This window comes from Ptychodera flava, chromosome 11 (assembly GCF_041260155.1).
Source record: "Ptychodera flava strain L36383 chromosome 11, AS_Pfla_20210202, whole genome shotgun sequence".
Taxonomy (NCBI): Eukaryota; Metazoa; Hemichordata; class Enteropneusta; family Ptychoderidae; genus Ptychodera; species Ptychodera flava.
Genome location: NC_091938.1, coordinates 34,547,140 through 34,569,261, shown reverse-complemented (window position 1 = coordinate 34,569,261; position 22,122 = coordinate 34,547,140). Strand labels below are relative to the sequence as shown.

Below are 22,122 nucleotides of genomic sequence, written 5' to 3'. Positions count from 1 at the left end.
GGGGCGAGTACCGGGGGCGAGTAGTCTCAGAGCTGAATAGCTCACGAGTGACTGTGATTTTACAAACAATTGCAGCCAAACTGACAGGTACACTTTGTGTAAAGGATTAGAGCTAAAAATCAACATTCCATAAATCAGGTATCGTGTGTTTTTTATTTCCCGTTGTTTACTAGAAGACCATAAATTCAACGTTATTTGACCAACTTAATTTGTAACTTGTTAGCTCATATTTGGTTTCGTATACATATACCAAAAAGAGCTTATGTGATGAGTTGGTGGTGTCTGTATTTTGTATGTATTCTGGTATGTATGTGCGGATGTATGTCCGTCATACAAAAAGGCTCCAATACCGCCAAAGCTACCATCTCAGTGAGGTAGATGCAGGGGTTGAGATGTGACGTTGTTCAAATGAACACGTCAGTGTCAAAAATGTGCAAATGAGGTAAGAAAAAGAAAAATCCTGCAAATGTGCAGGAGTGATGGCATACCAGTGACTGACTCCACTGACCTTGAGTCATTTCCTGTTATTGTTTATGAACTGTTACATACTAACAGACCAGGGGGAAGATATGCATGTTGCTAAAGTTGACCTCCAGTACCCAAAGTTTCAGACCTTATTTACTTTTGTCATTCTTGTTTTTCTGGTTTAAATATTTCTTGTTGTTTTTCTGGTTGTACTGTGCAGAAATCATTGTCATAACGTCAACGTAGAATTTTCCTGCACTGAACAGATAGAAACAACATTTATTGTTGATCTTTGGTATGTACCAATTCTGAACAAATTTGAGCGACATCATATAATTGCGGTATTTTTTTTTGTTGTGAAAATCTGGACCTTATTTCCTGGAGAGCACGAGATTGATTCATCAGTGCTTTCGGTTTTTGTTCCCAGGATTATGTGACATTATTACATTCTCTTTCAAATCATAGAACGGTTCGGAGGAAGACAAAAAAGGAACCCCTCTCTTCAAGACTCGCAAGTTCAAGGTCGGTGCCATCCTGAGTTCCCTGATGGTAGTTGGTTTGGTGGCTGTCGTCTGTGTTCTCTCAATTGGAGTGCTAGATATCAGCGATGGCGATGAAGATGTTGATATCTCGCAAAATAAGGTGAGAAAAACCAAACCTGTCAGTCAGATTAAAGACAAGGTTTTTGTCAGTATGCTCTGTTTTTAAACCTTTCAAAGACAGGCGTTGGTATATCGAGTCCCCACTGATTTTAGTTGATGATCATATCTGCAAGGAAAATAAAGGAAACCGTAGGACTAATACCACGACAAGTACTTTCTTACATGTAATAACTGTTTATCGGTTCGTCTAAAATATATTTGACGGCTTTTTCTCATTCCCACACAAGCGTTTCGATGTGCTCGCATTGTACAGAAATGAATAATATACTGCTGTTCTCATAAGGGTATTGAAGTTTTGGGAGTTCAGCTGGAAGATTATTTTAGTCGAATGGGATATCAAAGAATATCTGGTTGAAATACTTCCACGCGTTACTTAAGGGAATTTATGAAACTACTAGTATGAAGAAGAAAGGAAGAGTTTTGCTTCGACTCTCTTTCAACATATGCTTTACATTCATGTTGTACATTAGGGCTAGCTGCTATAATGTAGCCCAGGAATGCGGCTCATCAACAGCAAGAATCAGTCGCACGGCGCTGGGACACATCGTTGCAGCTACATGAGGGCTGCCTCGTTATTTAGTGAATAACCCCTCGCCGTTCATATGAAATACAACGTCGACACGTTTGGTAATCCGCTTATGACAAAAGGGAAAAGAATAAGACTATCAAGAATATTTTGAAAGTTTTGTTTTCGAGCAAAAGTACGTTTCGTTGGAGACTTCCATAAATTTGACGATTTTTACCACTTTTGCGGACTTAAATTTGAAGTTTGAGCGACTAAATATTACAAATATCTGCTTACCACTCTAGGCAGCTGCTAAGAGATACGAATCAGTTTTGATTAACCTAAAAATCTTTATTTGTTTCAGATAATCTTAGGATTTTAAAGTTTAAATAAATTTAGATTTTTAAGTTGGTCAGCAGATTGTTTCAACAATAGCGTTCAGATCGTAACGAATATTTTTTCTGATTCAGAGATACTCCATGGACCTGAAAGACATTGACGGCAATCCCTTCGAAGACTCAGTTGAAGTGAGCGTCACAACAGGTGAAGAGATTTACAGGACCGGCTTTACAAACTCCAGTGGTGAGACTAAGGTCATGATTGGGTCAAAGTCAAGTGGAAATGCGACAGCCGAAGTTCCGTACTTAGTGCAAGATGTAAAGAAGGTGAGGACTGGCTATCTGTACAAGGACTAAAGCCTTGTTTGGTTAGTTAGTAGCCGATGTGGTTACAATTACATGTGATGTGTCTGTTGCGTGGGTAACATTATGCGTACGATGCATCTTGTATGAAAGATGCATCTCATAGTTTTACAATTGCCGTAATTCTGTCATAAAATGCAGGCCTTCCACAAAGCCCTTCAACAGACGACAGTTCACTCAAATTGGTCAACCTCACGCTAAGTCATTTACGGACTTTGTTTAAGATTATTGTTTAAATAAATTTAGATTTTTTAGTAAGTCAGCAGATTGTTTCAAAAATAGCGTTCAGATCGTAACGAATATATTTTTATGATTCAGAGATACTTCATGGACCTGAAAGACTTTGACGGCAATCCTTTCGAAGGCTCAGTTGAAGTGAGCGTCACAACAGGTGAAGAGATTTACAGGACCGGCTTTAAAAACTCCAGCGGTGAGACTAACGTCATGATTGGGTCAAAGCCAAGTGGAAATGCGACAGCCGAAGTTCCGTACTTAGTGCGAGATGTAAATAAGGTGAGGACTGGCTATCTGTACAAGGACTAAAGCCTTGTTTGGTTAGTTAGTAGCTGAAGTGGTTACAATTACATGTGATGTGTCTGTTGCGTGGGTAACATTATACACATATTGACTGGCTATGAGGGCAACAGCATACGTCTGTACCCCGAGGGACTGTGAGTCACCCAAAAAACAGACTGTTTCCCGAGGCCTCGGGCCTGTGAGTCAACCCCAAAAACAGACTGTTTCCCTCGGCCCACGGCCTCGGGAAACAGTCTGTTTTTTGGGTGACTCACAGTCCCTCGGGGTACAGACGTATGCTGTTGCCCTCATGCCAGTCAATATGTGTTTTGTAACACACCTCATCCGTAGCCATGCATAAGAACGTACTATACACAAAACTTGTCGCATGTAGGTCTATGATGTAATATGTTGGAGTGGTTCAGTAAGAAAAAGTTTTCCTAAAAAGACCTCAATACTTCTGCAAAACGTTCAATTCACCTTTGATTATAGTTTTTGTCCGTATCGAGTCCTTGTTAGAAACCAAAGCATTCAATTCTTCTTCAGAAAGTAGAATAAACCAAGAAATTTCTGGATTATCGGCCGCAGACGACATCTTTGTTTACATTCCGGTCCGCGTTCGCGTCAAATATCGTTTTTGACGTCAGCGGGCATCATTTTTCAGAACGATGCCTGGCAGGCAACAGTTCAAACGAATGATGCCTGATGACGTCGTTTACGTGGATCAGCACAAAAAGAACGCATCCCACGTGACTATCAATTGGCGAATTAGAATACAGACTGCGGATGAGTGTGTTTACATTATGCGTACGATGCATCTTGTATGAAAGATGCATCTCATAGTTTTACAATTGCCGTAATTCTGTCATAAAATGCAGGCCATCCACAAAGCCCTTCAACAGACGACAGTTCACTCAAATTGGTCAACCTCACGCTAAGTCATTTACGGAATTTGAGAAAATCGTCAGCTAAATTTGGTGTGATTTTAACGTCAGGAATCTGTTCTAAGCAGTCTAAATAATCAGTGATCAAACTATAAGGGTGAAGGATGCCACGGACGCCCAACTACAAATTTACACCTCATTGGTATCCCGAGTCTTTGGTATCGCAGAACAAACGTCAATACAATTCTTGCTAATTATCGTCGTCTGTCGTGATTCAGTCGCAACAAACCGGGGTGTTTCATGTGGTTTGGCGTGAATTGTCTTACACAGTTCAAGTTATTAACTATGGTGGCATACGTCTTATTTCTCACAGAAATTAGACGCTGTGGTGGACGTTCAGAACTCTGTGTGTTTCCTGTCGACATACGATGCAAACACAGAAGTCACTCCGAGCGAGTTTATTAACTTCATGGACTCACACTCTCCGGTGAGTAAAACATCCTTTTCCCCAGTGTTTGGGTTTAGCTGTTCCATGCATCATTTCCCTTCATGGGGATTGACTATTAGACGAGTCTTCAACACAAGGAACAACCGTAATAAACTTCAACAAAGTTATTTAGGCCTAGAAAACTATAATCTAGATTTGCAGCTGTACAAAAGATGATGAACTCCCGTTGCAAACATTTCTGATGTGTCGTTTTATGTTGTCAGCTTGATGTTGTTCGCCCAGCGAGTAAGCGTATAAAGATTAAGGTGGCTGGAAAGGCTATTTTTGCACCAATTCTTTTCTCAGAGTTAATGTCAAGTTTCAAGTGTTAGAATCAAGATATTTGGTTCAAATTTTCAGGATAACTCCCTTAGTTAATATTTTCTCCAAAGAATATAAAAGTTGTATATTTGCAGCCATGATTTTGAAATATGACACCAGTAAATATTAAAATTTAATTTTTCATATTTTTTTACATATTTGAATTTAATAATAATTGGACAGTATAAATATTACCAAATTAGTTATAAATATGTTGACACTATTGATTGTAAGATTTGTACGGCAGGATTTGTAAATACAATTTGTTTTTTAGCTCCGCTGTCAGCTTATCAAATAGGTTGATTTTCCGTCGTCGTCCGTCGTCGTCGTCCATCAACAATTGCCTTCTCCTCTGAAACCGCAAGTCCAATTGCTTTGAAATTTTATATGCAGTTCACTTGGGGTGACCTCACTTAAGTTTGTTCAAATCGTGGTGAAATTTGCATATTTGTATTTTTGGGGCATTTTTTGGTGTTTTTGGTAAAAAAATCTTCTTCTCTGAAACCGCTTGTCCGATTGCTTTGAAATTTAATATGAAGTTTACTTAGGGTGACTTGAGTCAGATTTGTTCAAATCGTGGTGAAATTTGCATATTTGTATTTTTAAGGCAATTTTTGTCATTTTTGGTAAAAAAAATCTTTAAAAATCTTCTTCTTCAGAACTACCAGTCAGATAGCTTTGAAATTTGGTACATATGTCCCTAGGGATGATCTATTTCAGATTTGTTCAAATTGTGAAGAAATATGCAAATTTGCATTTCTAAGGCAATTTTTGCCATTTTTTGTCAAAAAATGTATTTCTCAAAAAGTACTGGTCTAATAGTTTTGAAATTTGGTATACAGGTTTTAATAGATGCACTAAGTAATATATATTGAATTTCTGATGAAATCTGTAGTTTTGTATTTTTGGGGCAACTTTTGCCAATTTTGGTCAAAAAATGTGTATTTCCAAAACTACTCATCTGATAGCTTTGAAATTTGGTATAGAGGTTCCTACACATGAACTAAATGATTTGTATTGAAATTATGATGAAATCTGCAATTTTGTATTTTTGGGGCAATTTTTGCCATTTTTGGTCAAAAAATGTGTATTTCCAAAAGTACTCATCTGATAGCTTTGCAATTTAGTATACAGGTTCCTACAGATCACCTTAATGATAATTGTAGAAATTATGATGAAATCTGCAATTTTGTAATTTTCGGGCAATTTTTGCCATTTTTGGTCAAAAAACGTGTTTCTCAAAACGTACTGGTCTGATAGCTTTGAAATTTGGTGTACAGGTTCCTACAGATGAGCTAAGTAATATATATTTAATTTCTCCTGAAATCTGTTGTTTTGTATTTTTGGGGCAATTTTTGCAATTTTAGGTCAAAAAATGTGTATTTCAAAAACTACTCATCTGATAGCTTTGAAATTTTGTATACAGGTTTCCATAGATGAACTAAATGATATTTATTGAAATGATGGTGAAATCTGCAATTTTGAATTTTGTGGCAATTTTTCCCATTTTTGGTCAAAATATGTGTTTCTCAAAAAGTACTGGTCTTACAGCTTTGAAATTTGGTAAAGAGGTTTCTATAGATGAACTAAATTTGATCTTTTGAAATTATGATGAAATCTGCAATTTTTATTTTGGGGGGGCAATTGTTGCCATTTTTGGTCAGAAAATTTTATTCTCAAAACACTACTCATCAGATAGCTTTGGTTGACATGTTCCTAGGGATGATCCGATGTGATATATTCAAAGTATGATGAAATCTTCAATTGTGTATTTGTGCAGCTTATTTTAGCCACTTTTTTCTGGCCACTGCATTGAGCTATCAAAGATTTCCTCCTTCTTCATCAACATGTGTCAAAAATAGTTATTCTCTACATAAACACAGCGGAGCTATATCGGCCGCTAGGTCGCTTGTATGATTTTACATGGGTTTATATATCAAAAAATTATTAAAAATTCTTTCAAATTTCAAAATGTGATTTTTCAAAAAGTACTTCGAATACAGGAAAATTGTGGCATAAAAATCTTATCTGTTACCTTGTTAATAGGCTGTAAAAATTCCATGTCCATATCTCATTTCAAAGTTGGATTAAATTGGTATACAATTATGTAGGAAAACTGTTATTCTGTCGAAAATGTTGAAAACAAGCCATATTTGCACCCCTCTTTTGAAGTCATAGAGCAGTTTTTTTTGGTTAATCTCACTTTTGACACCTCTTTGACACTCAAAAAATCTAAAAATGCATTTACAATAGCAGTCACTCACTCTGAATGCCAGCACCGCCTTGTCAAACTTTCCTGAAAAACAGCAAATAATGACTTTCCCTTTTCAAACATTTTATTAAAAGCTAGGGGACCTCTACCATAGTTAATACACTAAGGACTCCCCAACTTCTTCTTATTTGGTCAGTTTTCCAGAAGTTTCAACAGGCTATAACTCTGCAATGCCTTTGTGCCCAAATGTCTAGTTTTTTTTATTCCACAGAGAATGTTGACTACTTTTATATTTTAATAGTTTTATTGAAATTTATAACTGACGCTCTAGCCTTTCCAACTACCTTAATAAGGTTTCGATACCACGGGTCCGAAACCCACTAGTAATCATTCTGTTTTTAGCTACTATAGACTATAGTCTATAGAAGCTATTGGGAATGGTTATCCGTCCATGTCCGTTTGTGAGGCGTCCGTCGACTCAAATATCTTGAGAACTGCAGTACTTACTGATTTGATATTTGTTGTGTAGATGAAAAATATAATTTTGAGAAACTATTTTTCTTATGCTCCCATATATGCATATGTATATATGCAAATGGGAGGTATTCGTATAAGGTGGCAAAATGGCATCTGTGTGTATGTATGTATGTCTGTTAGTCCGTCCACATCAAAAACTACTAAACCGTAGCACCTACTGTCTTAGTATTTGGTGTACAGGTGTACCTAGGGGTGGAGATGTCAATTTGTTCAAATGAACATGTCAATGCCAAAAATATACAAATGAGGGGGAAAAAAGGAAAAATCCTGCAAATGGCTAAAACTCAGTAAGCATTGGTCAGATTTGGTTGAAACTTGGTATGCAGATTTCTTTAGGTATTCTAAATTATGTGTGCAAAAATTGCGATGAAATTTGCATGTTGGTATTTTAAGGGTATTTTTTCCGTTTTTAGCTCACATTTGGTTTTACCAATGTGAGTTTATCGTATAGGCTGAAGTCGATGGCGTCTGTATGTATGTGTGTATGTATGTATGTATGTACAGTATGTCCGTCAACATCAAAACCACGCAAACCGCTGCACGTTTCAGCTTGGTATTTTGTGTGTGGATGCATCCTGGGCTATAGATAGGATTTTGTTCAAATGAAGTCTGCATTGCCAAAATTATGCAAATGAGCTTACAAAATGTGAAAATGGTCAAAAATTAATAACTCTAGAACCGCTGTTTTGATTGCTTTGAAAATTTGTGTGCAAGTACCTTAGCTTAATCTTATACAGTTTTATGAATATTGTGAAGATATCCTTAATTTTGTATTTTTGCTGAATTTTTTTTATGATTTTTCTAATTTTCAGTAAAAATTCTTCTTCTCTGAAACCGCCAGCCCAATCGCTCTCAAATTTGGGTTGTCTCTTTGCAAGGATGTTACTCTTCTAATTTGTTGAAATTATGACAAAATTGGGAAAATTACTATTTTTGTGCAATTTTGTCATTTTTGGTCAAAAAATCTTAGACAGTGTTTCCTTTTTAAAACCCCTGGACAGACAGCTTTCATATTTCGTACACAGACGTACAGAGATGACAATAGTTAGATATGTGGAAATTGTCGTGAAATATACAGAATTGTATTTTTAAGACAATATTGTCATTTTTGGTCAAGAAAACTTTATCTCAACATTACTTGTTTGATAGCTTTGTAATTTGGTATAAAGTACCGAAAGATGTTATTAGATAAATTTTCTGCTCAAAGTGTTGGGAAACCCCAAAATTTGTATATTTTAGGTACTTTTCTCAGTTTCTGACCTTAAATGACCTATACTAACCCAGGATATGTTGTGAGACAATTTTGAAGGCTGTGAACATAATTTTGTCATATTTGATACCAATTTGTAGGAAAATTTGATCCAGAAAACAAAGCTGAGGTGATTTTTTTTCATTTTGGACCAATTTTTGCAACTTTTCTATGTAAGACATACAAAAACTGATGAGAAATTTGGATCCAGGATAATTCCAGATGTTGTAATCACCACCCACAGTGGAAGGCATTTCACTATCTGTAACTAACTTAAGTGCTGTTTACATTAGAATGATAACACTCATGGCATTAATTAAAAATCTCAAAGGTTGTAATGTACTTCCTGTCATTTGGTCTTATGTAATACCAAGGGGTGGAACATTTGATATGCAGGAGGGGGTAGGTTTAGAAGATCAATGATGTAGCATTACTTTTTTACCGGATCCCTTGTGCATTTTTTGCCCACTCCCACCTTTTCTTTTTATCAAGCCTTCTCTGTTTTTTGTTGTTGACATTTGCTTATGTATTTAGGATCTGCTTCTCCCATTGCTATAGAAGTTGATATGCATGTTCCTAAAGATGACCTCCAGTACCTAAGTTGGAGACCTTATTTGCTTTTGTCATTCTTGTTTTTCCTGGTTTAAATATTTCTCGAATGGACCAATTCAAACCGAATGTGAGCACATAGTGTCCTTGACGGTATTTTTATTCAAAAAATCTTGTTCTCTGAAATCGCTCGTCTGATTGCTATGAAACTTAATATTCATGTTCCTCAGAATGACCTCAGTCATGCTTGTACAAATTGTATTGATATTGTCATATTTGTAATTTTGGGGCAATTATCCCAATTTTTGATAAAAAATTTTTAAATCCAAAAACTGCTGATTTGATAGCTTTGATACATGTATTTGGTATACAGGTATCTAAGATTAATCTCAATATAATGTATTGAAGGTATGTTGAAACTGGCATTTTTTTTTTATTTTGGGGCAATTTTTGCCTTTTTTGGTCAAAAAATTTTTCTCCTAAAACTTCTGATCTGGTAGCTTTGATATCTAGTATACAGGTTCCTAGGGTTTATGTTAATTAGATATATTTAAAAATAGGATGAAATCTGCAATTTTGTATTTTGGGGGCAATTTTTCTCATTTTTGGTCAAAAAATTTGTTTCTCAAAATTTACCAGTCTGATTGCTTTGATATTTAGTAAACCGGTCCTTAGGGTTTTTGTTAATAAGATATATTGAGATTAAGTTGAAATCTGGAATGTTGAATTTTTGGGGCAACTTTGCGAAACTTTCAGTTTTACTGGGATATCTTTCATTTTGTATTTTTAAGATTTTTTTTTGTAATTTTATACCTCCTGGAACTAAGAGTATATAATGTGGTGATTTAGTAAGCATTTGATATGGTGTTGAATGCGGTAAAAAAATCCTGGCAGATTTTGAAAAAATTCCAAACAAATGCCAATAAAAAATTTAGCCAGAGAAGGTTTGACAAAAAGAAAAGGTGGGAGAGTGGGGAAAAAGAATGTACAATGGATCGGATAAAAAAGATAATGTACCTCATCGATCTTTCAGACACCATCCCTTATCAAATGGTCCACCCCGATGTATTTACTTTTGTTAAAAACCATGACTTTTGACTTCTTTGTACTAATAGAAAGCTTCCACTTCAAACAATAAGAGTGTAATTTATCAAGACAACTTTGCAAACCTACTTGAGTTTCTGAAATCAACAGCAGATCATCAGCATATGAAAGACAGTTGATGCGCAATGAATCTAATGTAATGGGGCTCTCCTCACTGGAGCCAAAAGTACCTGGAAGGTCATTTATGTAAATGTTAAATAACGTAGGGCTCAGATTACACCCCTGTTTAACTCCTACTTTAGATTAAAACATGGTCAGTGAGGCTATTGTTAGATTTAACACAATGGTTAACATTTTCATACATAGACTTAATCACAGAAAAGAAATTACCATTGATACCATAATTCCTAAGTTTCCAAAGCAAACTTGGTCTCCAAACTTTATCAAATGCTTTATGAAGATCAATAAAACAACAAAAAAGATACTTGTTTCTTAAGTTGCAATCAGCTTTGTTCATATACGAAGAATAAATATACTTATCAACAGCAGATCTCAAAACAAAAGTATTATCAGAAGTAGATCTCTTGACTCTGAAACAAGACTGAAATGGAGTGTAAATTCCCTTATCATTCAAGTACTTAACGAGCCGACAATTGAGAACAGAAGTGAACAATTTTGCCAGACAGCTATTAATTTAAATTCCTCGATAATTATGGATCACTTCTGTCACCTGACTTGTAAACAGGTACTAAAAAGCTGATTGCCAAGAACTGGGAAACTTACCGGATCTAAGAATGGTGTTAAATAAAGAGCAAATTGGAGTACGCAAACTTTGTCCACCAAACTTCAACATTTCATTCAAGATACCATCTGCATCGGGGGACTTTTCTGATTTCAACTTACAGAGGGCTTTAAGTAATTCTGCTTCAGAAAAAGGAAAATTGAGAATAGGACACTCATTATCATAATTACTCTTTACCATGCAAAGCAGATCAGAAAGTACTTGTACAGAAAAGTTATCAGAAACATCATGACCACCATCAGCTTAATTTCTAAAATGATTAAACCATTCCCCTTGAGAAATTGAAACGTCACTTCTGTCAGTAACACTATTGCCTATGATTTCATAGCTGCTGGTCAGACAGCTTTGTTATTTGGTATACAGGTCCCTAGGGATAACCCAACGCGTAGATTTGTTCAAATTGGGGTGAAATATGCAAACCTGTATTTTTAAGGAATTTTTTGTCATCTTTGGTCAAAACTTTATTTTATCAAAACCGCTCGTCTGACAGCTTTGATATTCGGTATACAGGTTTCTACAGTTGAACTTTATATGATGTATTGAATATGTGACGAAATCTGCAATTTTGTATTTTGGGTGCAATTTTTGCCATTTGTGGTCATAATATTTGTTTCTCAAAAGTTATTCATCTGATAGCTTTGATATTTTGTATCCATGTCTATAGTAGCTTCAGGGACTTTGGCCCCATGTTTATGATATTTAGTTTGCTTTTCACCATATTGTATGTCCTTCCCTGCATAACGCAATTCAAAATTAAATTTTGTTTTTGCCTACACACAGTTGAGGAGTAAACTTATTTAGTCTCATAGATTAAGATGTATGGTTGACTTCACAGTCTCCAAACTTTTTTCATTGAACATGTATTGTAGATAGGTGTACACTCCAAACACTAAGTACATGATGGTGTGGTGAGTGTAACAAGCAAATGTTTTTTAGTCAATGGCCCAAACTTATTTTCTATTTGATTGACAATAGATACATGTGTAATCAATGCCAACAATCCAGTTTAAGTAATTTGGTTTAGATAAGCCATTGTCCACTTATGGTACAATAATTTGTTGCTAAATTTTTCTCCCGTTCTGCATTTAATAAGTTCATCATTTCCTGTTTTACATATTTTTCATCCTATTGAGTTTCATGTCTGAATTCACTTTCACACATATCAAAGCTGTTGATACTCAAGATTCCATCCTTGAACTTAGGCTGGAGCAGTAACCAACCAGTTCAATACTTTCATTTATGTCCAAACAATTTGAATTTTTGACAAACTTCACGTTTTATCGCAAATGATAAACACTAAGAAGGTCCAAAGGATGTTGTTACCGCCGGGCCGCTGTTGAAATTATGATGGAATCTGCAATTTTGTATTTTGGCGCAATTTTTTTGCCATTTTTGGTCAAAAAATTGTTTCTCAAAAACTACCTGTCTGATACCTTATATATTTGGTATACAGGTTCCTAGGGGTTGTCTCAGTTTGATGTATTAAAATTTGATGAAATCTTCAATTTTTTTATTTCTGGGACAATTTTTGCCGTTTTTTGGTCAAAATCTTTGTTTCTCAAATGTTAATCATCTGATAGCTTTGATATTAGGTATACAGGTATATATATATATACTGCGGTATATATATAGAAATTATTATGCAATCTTTAATTTCATACTTTTGCAGCTAATTTTGCCATTTTTGGTGAGGCCATCCTGAAATGAGCTATCAAAGATATCCACCTTCCTCATCAACACATGTATCACAAAAAGTTATTCTCTTCATAACATAGCAGAGCTCTGTCGACTGTTAGGTCACTCGTTTTTGTCAAATCACTGGTCAGACAGCTTAAATATTTGGTACACAGGTCCCTGTGATGACCTTAGTGAGATACAGTCAGGAAATACTTAATTTTGTATCCATGTCTATAGTAGCTTCAGGGACATTGGCCCTATGTGTTAGGGTTTCGAGACCACGGGTGCAAAACACTCTAGTAATCGTTCTGTTTATTAGTGTTTCGAGACCACAGGTCCGAAACCCTCGAGTAATCTTTCTGTTTTAGCTCTCATTTGGTATACCAAAGAAAGCTAATCGTATAAGGTGAATCATTTCATTTGCATCTCATTTGAATGTCGTCTGTGTTTATGTACGTATGTCTGTTAGTCCGTCCAGATCAAAAACTCTTGGACCGCAGCAGCTGCCAGCTTAGTATTTGGTGTACAGATGCACCTAGGGGTGGAGATTTGAATTTTTCAAATGAACATGTCAGTGTCAAAAATATGCAAATGGGGTAAAAAAGGAACAATCCTGCAAACTGCTAAAACTCAGTAACCGAAAGTCAGATTTGGTTGAAACTTGGTATGTAGGTTCCTTTAGGTATTCTAAATTAGATGCGTACAACTGAGGATGATATTTGCATGTTTGTATTTTTGGGTAATTTTTTCAGATTTTAGTAAAAAAACTTTTTTTCTGAAACAGCTTGTCCGAATAAGAATACTAAGAATACATAACATGGTGATTTTGTGAGCATTTCATATGGTAAACTGTATTTGGTGTTGAAATGAGTGGTGTAACGAACTTAGTAGTCTCAAGTTAATTAAGGATTTATTCGCATATTTAATGAACTTTGTAATTAGGTATCATATAACATGATAAGCTCTTTTTTACAGTTACTTTGTTTTAGATATACAGCAAGAGTTGGGGATTTCAAAATGATCTCTCAATCCCTTCCACGGTGATCTTTAATTATTGAATTGTACGAAAATATAAAACAGGGGAGGTAGGGAAAAAATAAAAAAATCAAATTCTTGTTCCCCGGCATCTTGTGTCTATATCAAATGTGTCTTTGCCATTGGAGGGGCTCAGGTAACTAGTGACTATAAGGTTTAGATTTCGATAGGGGAGAATCTTGAATCTGCTTGGTTGGTCGATACTTTCTGGGTGGTATTTGTTACGTGGAGCAGGACCATGTCTGCTTAGTTATGTTTGAATGTGGCGCTTGGCAATGAAGAGTATGCGCGTTTCCAGCGTTCCTTTCGATCTAGCCGTTTATTTTTGAATAATGAGCAGTGTTTGTTTGCGCATATCATGAATATATAAGCATTCACTAGGTTTACGAACGTCCTCGGGACATGTTTCCCAAGATCGTCATACCTTCTCCTTTTTCATTTACATCTCTATCTTTGCAATGTTGACCAATCCTTGATAAGTCCACGGATTAGCATAATAAGTTGTGTTGACTAATTACAATATGTGTATTTGAGAGATAAGCGTCCTTGTAATGGAGTGTAACAAAGTGTTTATGACTTAAAATTACAGCAATGATTTTAGCGAATTAGACACAGCATTATACTTCTATATATGAAAATGTCAATGTTTATCCAAAGTTACAGCCGCTGTAACTGCGACAGACCACCAATATGTAATGTCACAATATATGCTCTCTTGCTTCTCACGAGGCTGCAATTTTAAGCTCCTTTCTAGAACTCTATTGTTATCGACAAATTTCATAGTAACAGTCACAACTGCTGGTTGATTCTTACAATATCCTTGAAATTATGATCGGTAATTCTTTATTACGCAAAGAAATGGTTTTTCGGCGCCACTTGGTGAATAAGTAAGATGACATGGTTCCACAAACAGGTCATATACAATGGAAGACTCATGCAGTATTGAGGGTTTTTTCAATTGATATGCAGCTTCTGCCACTATAGCAAAAATTTCATCCCAAGGTCATGAGGTACGTTCCAAAATTTAGGACGTTTTTGCAGAGTGTATCTGACTTTGCTAGAAATGTATTTGAAGTTTAGCACATCCGACAAATGAAAAACTGTCCATAACACCAGAATTGATATCTGAAAGCGAGACTACTGTTTGAGACTTGGAATTATCAGTTGATGAAGTATAAAAGATTTATGTGGTATAGAGAAGTATCTTCTCAGATCTCAGATGGGACCATATCTCGAAATATTTACATCCCATTGCATATTTCATAAATAAAGTCTGTATCAAATACATCATTGTCTGTGGCAATAGGAACCACATTAATGTTGTATGAATTACAAACACAAAGGTGTAGACGGCCACGTAACACACTCAGTGTGTTACTCGACAAAGGCCTGGAGTTTGTAGAAAGCATCTGATGACCAAATTTGTTATTTACATAATTTCATTACTTGTATGTATATAATAACACGATTGGAACTAATTTGGGATAATTGGATGCTGAATGTCTTTTAAAATCTGCAAATGTTAGCTAATCTGCTTTTCTTTTTACATGATACACTTGTTTTTATGAGTAATTTGTAATATTGAGACATTCAGCTATAGGGCACCTAAGATTTTTGAGAAATTTGAAAATTATGAACATCCAATTATCCCAAAAACAGTTCCAATCGTTTTAATCTAACATATCTGTGTTTCGCATTCAATTAAAGCTTACATACTTTACAGTCTCAAAGTACGTACCAGCAACAGGCCTTTGACGTCAAAGTCGGATGTTTTGTGATATACAGTAGCAACCAAGCTAATGACTAGTAGAATGACTCTACGGCGTCAAAGAGGTTATCTCACCGGTTACTTTTTCGCCTAATAAAAGAGAGCTAGTCGCTACATGGAGCTAGAATACTAGTCGCTACTAGTCTAAGGAATTCATCGATTTTTCAATCGCTCCTTATGCTGTACACTTCCCGAAAGAAGCGGCGCACGGGCTATAAAATTTGCGTGTACTGTTAAGCTAGCTGTGGGTCCATATAGCTGAGGTATTTTCGAACGGGATTTCTGCCTTTTACGGCTGGTTTTGACTTCTACATTTTTAACCCCGCCACCACAGCCATGGGAACGTCCATGTTCTGCCCGACACCACGCTTGTCTCAACTTTGTTCGTTGATATTTCAAAAAGTTTCCACACAAATTGCAATTGCCAACACTCATCGACAGCTTAGTTATTAGGGGCCTGGCACGACCAGGAATCCGCTCAAAAATCACCAAACTATCGCCGTTTTTGCTCATGTGTTCACACACGTGAGCATATATCGAAGCGATGTCTGTCTGTCTGTCTGTCTGTCTGTCTGTCTGTCTGTCCATGTGTCTGTCTGTCTGTCTGTCTGTTGGTCGGATATCTCAAAAACAGCTGATCAGATCAGAATCAAATCTGGTAAATAGATTCAGTTAGCAAATGGCAAGAACTGATCAGCTTTTGGAGGGTGTTGCTTGCATACTTTTTGCTTATTTGCATAATTGATGATTTTAGAAAAAAACGGATATACATTAAAAACGACTGCACACAATTTGACCAGATTTGCTACAAATGTTGATCACACCAAAATATATCAGGAGTGGGAACCATTAATGGGTGACATGAAAGATAGTTGCTAGTTTGCGTAATTAATGAACTTTCCTAATTAGGGATGTATATCTGATTTGACTTGATCAAAATTGACCAAACTTGGTATGTATATTGAAGATACTATAATTTAATATTCTTGAAAGTCATCAAGCATTTTAACTTCAACCAATTTCTAATTTACATATTTAATGAACTTTGCTAATAAGGGATACATATTTGAATTGACTGGACTAAAGTTGATGAAACTTGCTACAAGTATTGAAGCTACGATGATACAACATTCTTGAAAGTCATTAAGCATTTTTTCTGCAGCCAATGCTGAATTTGCATATTTAATGAACTTTCCTAATTAGGGATATATATCTGAATTAACTTGATTATAGTTGTTGAAACTTGCTATATACATCAAAGATACTTTCATATAACATTATTGAAAGTCAAAAGACATTTTTACTTTAGCCAATTCCGAACTTGCATAATAATATGACAGAACCCCATGGCCGGTGAGTGCAAGCGCGCCGTACTAGCGGTATTTGCATGAGTGCTGCGGTGTATTCGGCGGCAGTCCTTTCACGAGCGAACGCCGAATACACCGCAGCACGAGTGCAAATACCCCTAGTACAGCGCGCGTGCACTCACAGGCCATGGGGTTCTGTTATTATTACATATGTTCTGTCTTTTATTTGCATCATTTATCGAGAGAATCGACGGTTAGTAGTGCGTACTACTTGTCTGTCAAAGCTTCAGGGCGACCCTGCGGAGTTATATAACACTGACATCACTGTAATGAGGCATTGAATCAACTTTCACTTTTCATTGGTCAACGCCGCCACACCCTCTATTTTGATTGGCTAAACTATTGTTTACTTGTTTATCAAGGATGACGTAAGAGGAACGTCGGAGGGCTCGAAAACTCTGCTTGCGATCGCTCACACGTACACATACGTAGCAACCTGCATAGATAGCCAAACGAAGAGAACTTTGAACATAGAACGGTTTTGATTTTTTTCAAATGCTCAGGGAATGTCCGGTGAGAAAACTACTGGAAAAAACGTCTCTGAAAATGTTAACTGTTTAATTGACTCTACTGCGACCGCAGTAATGTGTGTTTCGATGTATGACTATGACGGCCACCGTGGTACGGCGGCCACCGTGCATTCATGGAGGTAGAAACGGACGTCGCCTGTTGTCAATGTTTTTGCTTCGCTGACAAACACACTGCTCTTCCGGATAATAAAAATCATCCTCACACTATAATAAGTATATTTTCTTTGTCGTAGTTTTTAATCCGTAATGTCATGCATTGTACTATAACGAACATCGAACAAAAGTGAAATGAAATCTTGTAGACGACATTTTTTTGTGTTTACAAACAAAAATAGTTCCGGGTCAAAATCGGTAAATACTCATTAACATACTCATGGCACAATGTTTTTGGTATTGCACTGCAGTGCAAATACCGGTAGTACGTGCGCGCTTCGATGCAAGTAAACTGTGGTACATATGTAATAAAATGGAATTTTCATATTTAGGGATATATATCTGAACTGACTTGATCAAAATTGATGAAACTTGCTATCTACATTAATGACACTATAATACAATATTATTGAAAGTCATTAAGCATTTTCTCTTCAGCCAATTCATAATTTGCATATTTAATGAACTTTCCTAATTAGGGATATGTATCTGAATTGACTTGACCAAAGTTGACAAAACTTGCTATATATATTGAAGATACTATGATACAACATTATTGAAAGTCATTAAGCATTTTTACTTCAGCCAATTTCTAATTTACATATTTAATGAACTTTGCTAATTAGGGATATATATCTGAATTGACCGGACCAAAGTTGATGAACCTTGCTATATACATTAAAGATACTATGATACAACATTATTGAAAGTCATTAAGCATTTTTTCTTCAGCCAATTCCTAATTTGCGTATTCAATGATCTTTTCTAATTACGGATATATACTGGGATTTACTTGATCAAAGTTGGCAAAACATGCTATGTAAATTGATGATTATACCAGGTTAAAACAATATCGAAAGTCATTTCACATTTTCATGTTAGCTAGTTTATATTTTGCATACGAATGAGCTTTCACAGTTCGGCATATATGGCTTGAAGGACTTGGCCAAAGGTAATTACACATGCTATATAAAGTGGTGATACAATGACAGAATTTAAAGAACTTTAATATTTTTATTTCAGCTAATTACATATTTGTATACTTCATTATCTTTTAGAATTAATCAGTGGTTAATATTGTTCATTATACTGATCATATTACTTTCAATGAAGTTGCAAACATGTGGCAGAGGTTCAAATTTACATATAATGCAATATATTGTGAGCTTTTTCAGTTCATATCTGGTTCCAGCTTTTTTCCGATATGACTACTCGCAAACCGTTCTTTTTCTGGCGTACAAGCGATGGAAGAGGCTCAGTGTAGCCCATCACTAAATTCACGTGAGCGGTGACCTCGCAACTTTGAAACAAAAACTGACATCACCGATGATGTCGGCCACTACGTTAAGAAGCCAGTGAGAACTTTTGCTAACACTGTCACCGTCATTTCAATTCACTCGCTATCATGTCTGCCGGTAACAGAGAAGTTTAGTCACACGTAATTACATTTCATCATCAGTCCGGGTAGTGTCTTTGTCACTTGATAACCAGACATCGCGCGTACGTGCAGACATTCGGAACGGCAAACAACACCTCTACACATACAAAAATGTAGTCATAATTACGTGTTGTATTTTTTTAAGATATTCTTGATGATATCCGCGAATTTAGACAGGAAACCTTGTAAACTATCATTGCAAACATATTTGATATCATAATATTTTGTAGAATTTGCACCAGCGCAAGTACTTGCTATATGATTTCCTAACATGAACGAAATATTGTTGTCTCATTCCACTTGGTTTTTGACGCCGCCCCAAAGATTTCTCCAAACCACATAAATAACTGTATCAAAGAAAATCGGCCGACTTAATTCGAGGATACAACGAGCTAGAATATTCCTCTCATAGAGAAATGGGAGTACCTCATTAATTATGCACCTATCTAATTTTTGGCTAGCCAATAGAGCTGGAGGTCTGATTTTTGGTATATATGAATAATTATGGGATACAAATTTTTTGCGAAAATGTCACTGACCTCGATGACCTTTGACCTCAAATATACATAATTGTCCATAACTCAGTAACAGGAGCTACACCCTTCATATTTGGTGTGATGAGAGACCTTATGGTGACGTATCTGGTAGCTTATTAATTATGCACATATCAAATTTTGGGCAAGCCAATGGAGCTGGAGGTCTGATTTTTGGTATATAGGGATGACTATGACATTCAATTCTTTTAACAAAATGTCACATCACCTCGATGACCTTTGACATCGATTTCACAAATATTACCATAGCCTTTCACGTTTTATGCATATGTATTTCCCTATTGCCCCTGTTCACTAAGATGTCTCGAAACCTGGTTATCGTGCTTTGCAGCTATATTAATCCTTGTATTGGAAGCAGACTTGCCGGAGTAGAAATTTTTCTAATGATTGAAGTTTGAAGTTGACCAATACAAAAATTTAACTTTCTTATGTATTTTGATGTACATATGCACTCATATTTATCAGAAGGAGACTATGTCAAATTCAGCATACTTTTATTTTCTGTAATTTAACAGGATAAGATTCCAAATTCAGAGGAAGTGATAATTGAAAAGATGGACGTGGAGGAAAATATAATCGACGACGTGAATGCTGAAAGTGACGTCATTGCTGCCCACTGCGCTGACAAGGACTCCTATTGGACCGTGGCTATATCGCAGACAATATTGTGTGCTGGATCCGACTGCCCAGAAAGTCGCTCAGCAGTCGGCCATGGTCTGCAGAAGAGGAGCGAAGGTATATGGTTCAAAGCGTAATATTATGCTTTTGCGGGATGTTTTATGGTACTCAAGTTTGAACATGCGTCACTATGATTCGAGAATCTGTTTGTAACTTAAGGGTAATTTTAAAACTGCCGTCAATTGAATTTGTTTTGTATTTCTACAAATGGAATAACGACACTTCGAAAAAAGGAAATTGAAAGCTAGCAAATTGAAAGAGAAACAAAATGAATTATGGAAATTCTTGAAATATACTGCATTCATGATCAATGAAATTAATTTTGAGAAGGGTTTCATAAAACGTATCGCAAAGCAATTAAGTATAAACAATGATAGCAGATAATGAAGAAAGGGTACAAGAAGTTGTCATGCATCAAACTGTCTGTTGATGTAAAAATTCATTGTTGATGAGAGACATACTTCATATAATTGACATTTGGTTCTTGAGGTCTTCTCACAATTTTAAACAACTGTCCTGCATAAACTGATGCATGAGGCGTTTCTGGTGTGGCACCTATCGCGTGTCGATGCTTATTGTACACGTTGCAGAAGTAATTTTTGATACAAAACGTCAGGTGCAAATTGTAGCCTTAAGTTTAGAATAAATCACTTGCAAAAAATGAATCGACTTTTGCATGAATCTGAGTACAATAAACATCTTTCTCTTAATTGTTCTTTCATTACAGAAGGTGGGTGGTGCCCGCGTGTCTGTGATACCGTTATAACATATACCTGCAGGTCCATTTTCTGGTTCCTTGGTGACTTGGTGTGCTTCGCGGTCGCGAACTTTAGCTGTGGATATGTATGCTAGCAACCATGGCAATACGATTCAGCGGTGGACATGAACAAAATATCGGAAATGGATGTCGTCATCGAGGCAAATCAGCCGTTCGTTTCTATAACCCTAATCGATTTTTACTGATGGCGAAATTTTTTGTTTGAGTTAGTTTCAATGCAGAAACATGAAATCAATTAAAGGGACAAAACCTGTAACTTTTCTTCTAGATATTAGCCCTGTCAACACATTAGGCTTTGTGAATTTGAAATTTTGTAGTCAAATGAACTCTAGTTTTAGTCTGTATCAGCGTTCAGCTGTAAACTATATTATTCAGCATGACACACACATACTGGCTGCCATAAAAGTCGAACACCGCATCTAGGCACATTTAAATTACTCTATATTCTGTTGTGAGCATAAAAAGAAAATGCAGTTTACAAACAGAACTCAAACACTGTCAAATACATTAAAATATTAAACTTAAATGAGTCTGCAACTTGTGAGAATCAACAATGGTATGACACGTGAATAGACTCTCAATCCGATATCGAATTGTAATACCTGTTTAAAGAAGTTATTTTAGAAATAAAAAGGCTTTTGCATATATAATGTCATCATGATTCTGTAAGTCAATGCCAAGGTGTTTAATGTGTAAAAGTTCCTCTACCGCAATGCCTAAAATACGCAAAGCATAACGATAAATGATTATATTAAGAGTGGGAGTATGAATGTATTCTTGTGATATCGTAATATCTACACAAGTAGTATGTCTGTTTATGTCGAGGCAAATTACGAATGAGAGCTGGAGGGAATTGCGAACACATCTGTCGTCTGAACACGTTGAGAATGTCTTCAAATATGGATGATCAAATGTGAAAGAGTAGGATGCAAGCGACTATCCAACATTAAACATAAAGGAATAATGGCATGCATGTCTTGTAAATGATTGTAACTATTGAAAAGAAAAAAGAAAAGAAAAGAGAAATGAAAAGAAAAGACTTGTTAATTCATTTACTACATTATATGGGTACAAATCGTGCTTCAGATAAAAACAGGGTCAAACGTGTACATTGTATGAACAGTTCAAAGTTTACATGGGGCAAAAACTGGAAGGGGTGTCAAAACTGCGGTACATGTCTATACCTTATATCACAGTAACATAGACAGAG

The 22,122-nt window shown here is 35.9% G+C and overlaps 1 protein-coding gene across 1 annotated transcript in view; it reads left to right on the top strand.

The window, feature by feature from the left end:
* Positions 1 to 21,567, top strand: part of LOC139144145 (uncharacterized) — a 39,844-nt gene extending 18,277 nt beyond the window's left edge. Inside the window, exons 2-7 of the mRNA XM_070714807.1 lie at positions 931 to 1,107; positions 2,103 to 2,297; positions 2,652 to 2,846; positions 4,107 to 4,220; positions 19,972 to 20,191; positions 20,862 to 21,567. Of these exons, the coding sequence (XP_070570908.1) occupies positions 931 to 1,107; positions 2,103 to 2,297; positions 2,652 to 2,846; positions 4,107 to 4,220; positions 19,972 to 20,191; positions 20,862 to 20,986 (1,026 nt within the window). The 3' untranslated portion in view covers positions 20,987 to 21,567. The remainder of the gene's footprint in view (positions 1 to 930; positions 1,108 to 2,102; positions 2,298 to 2,651; positions 2,847 to 4,106; positions 4,221 to 19,971; positions 20,192 to 20,861) is intronic.
* Positions 21,568 to 22,122: the final 555 nt, after the last annotated feature.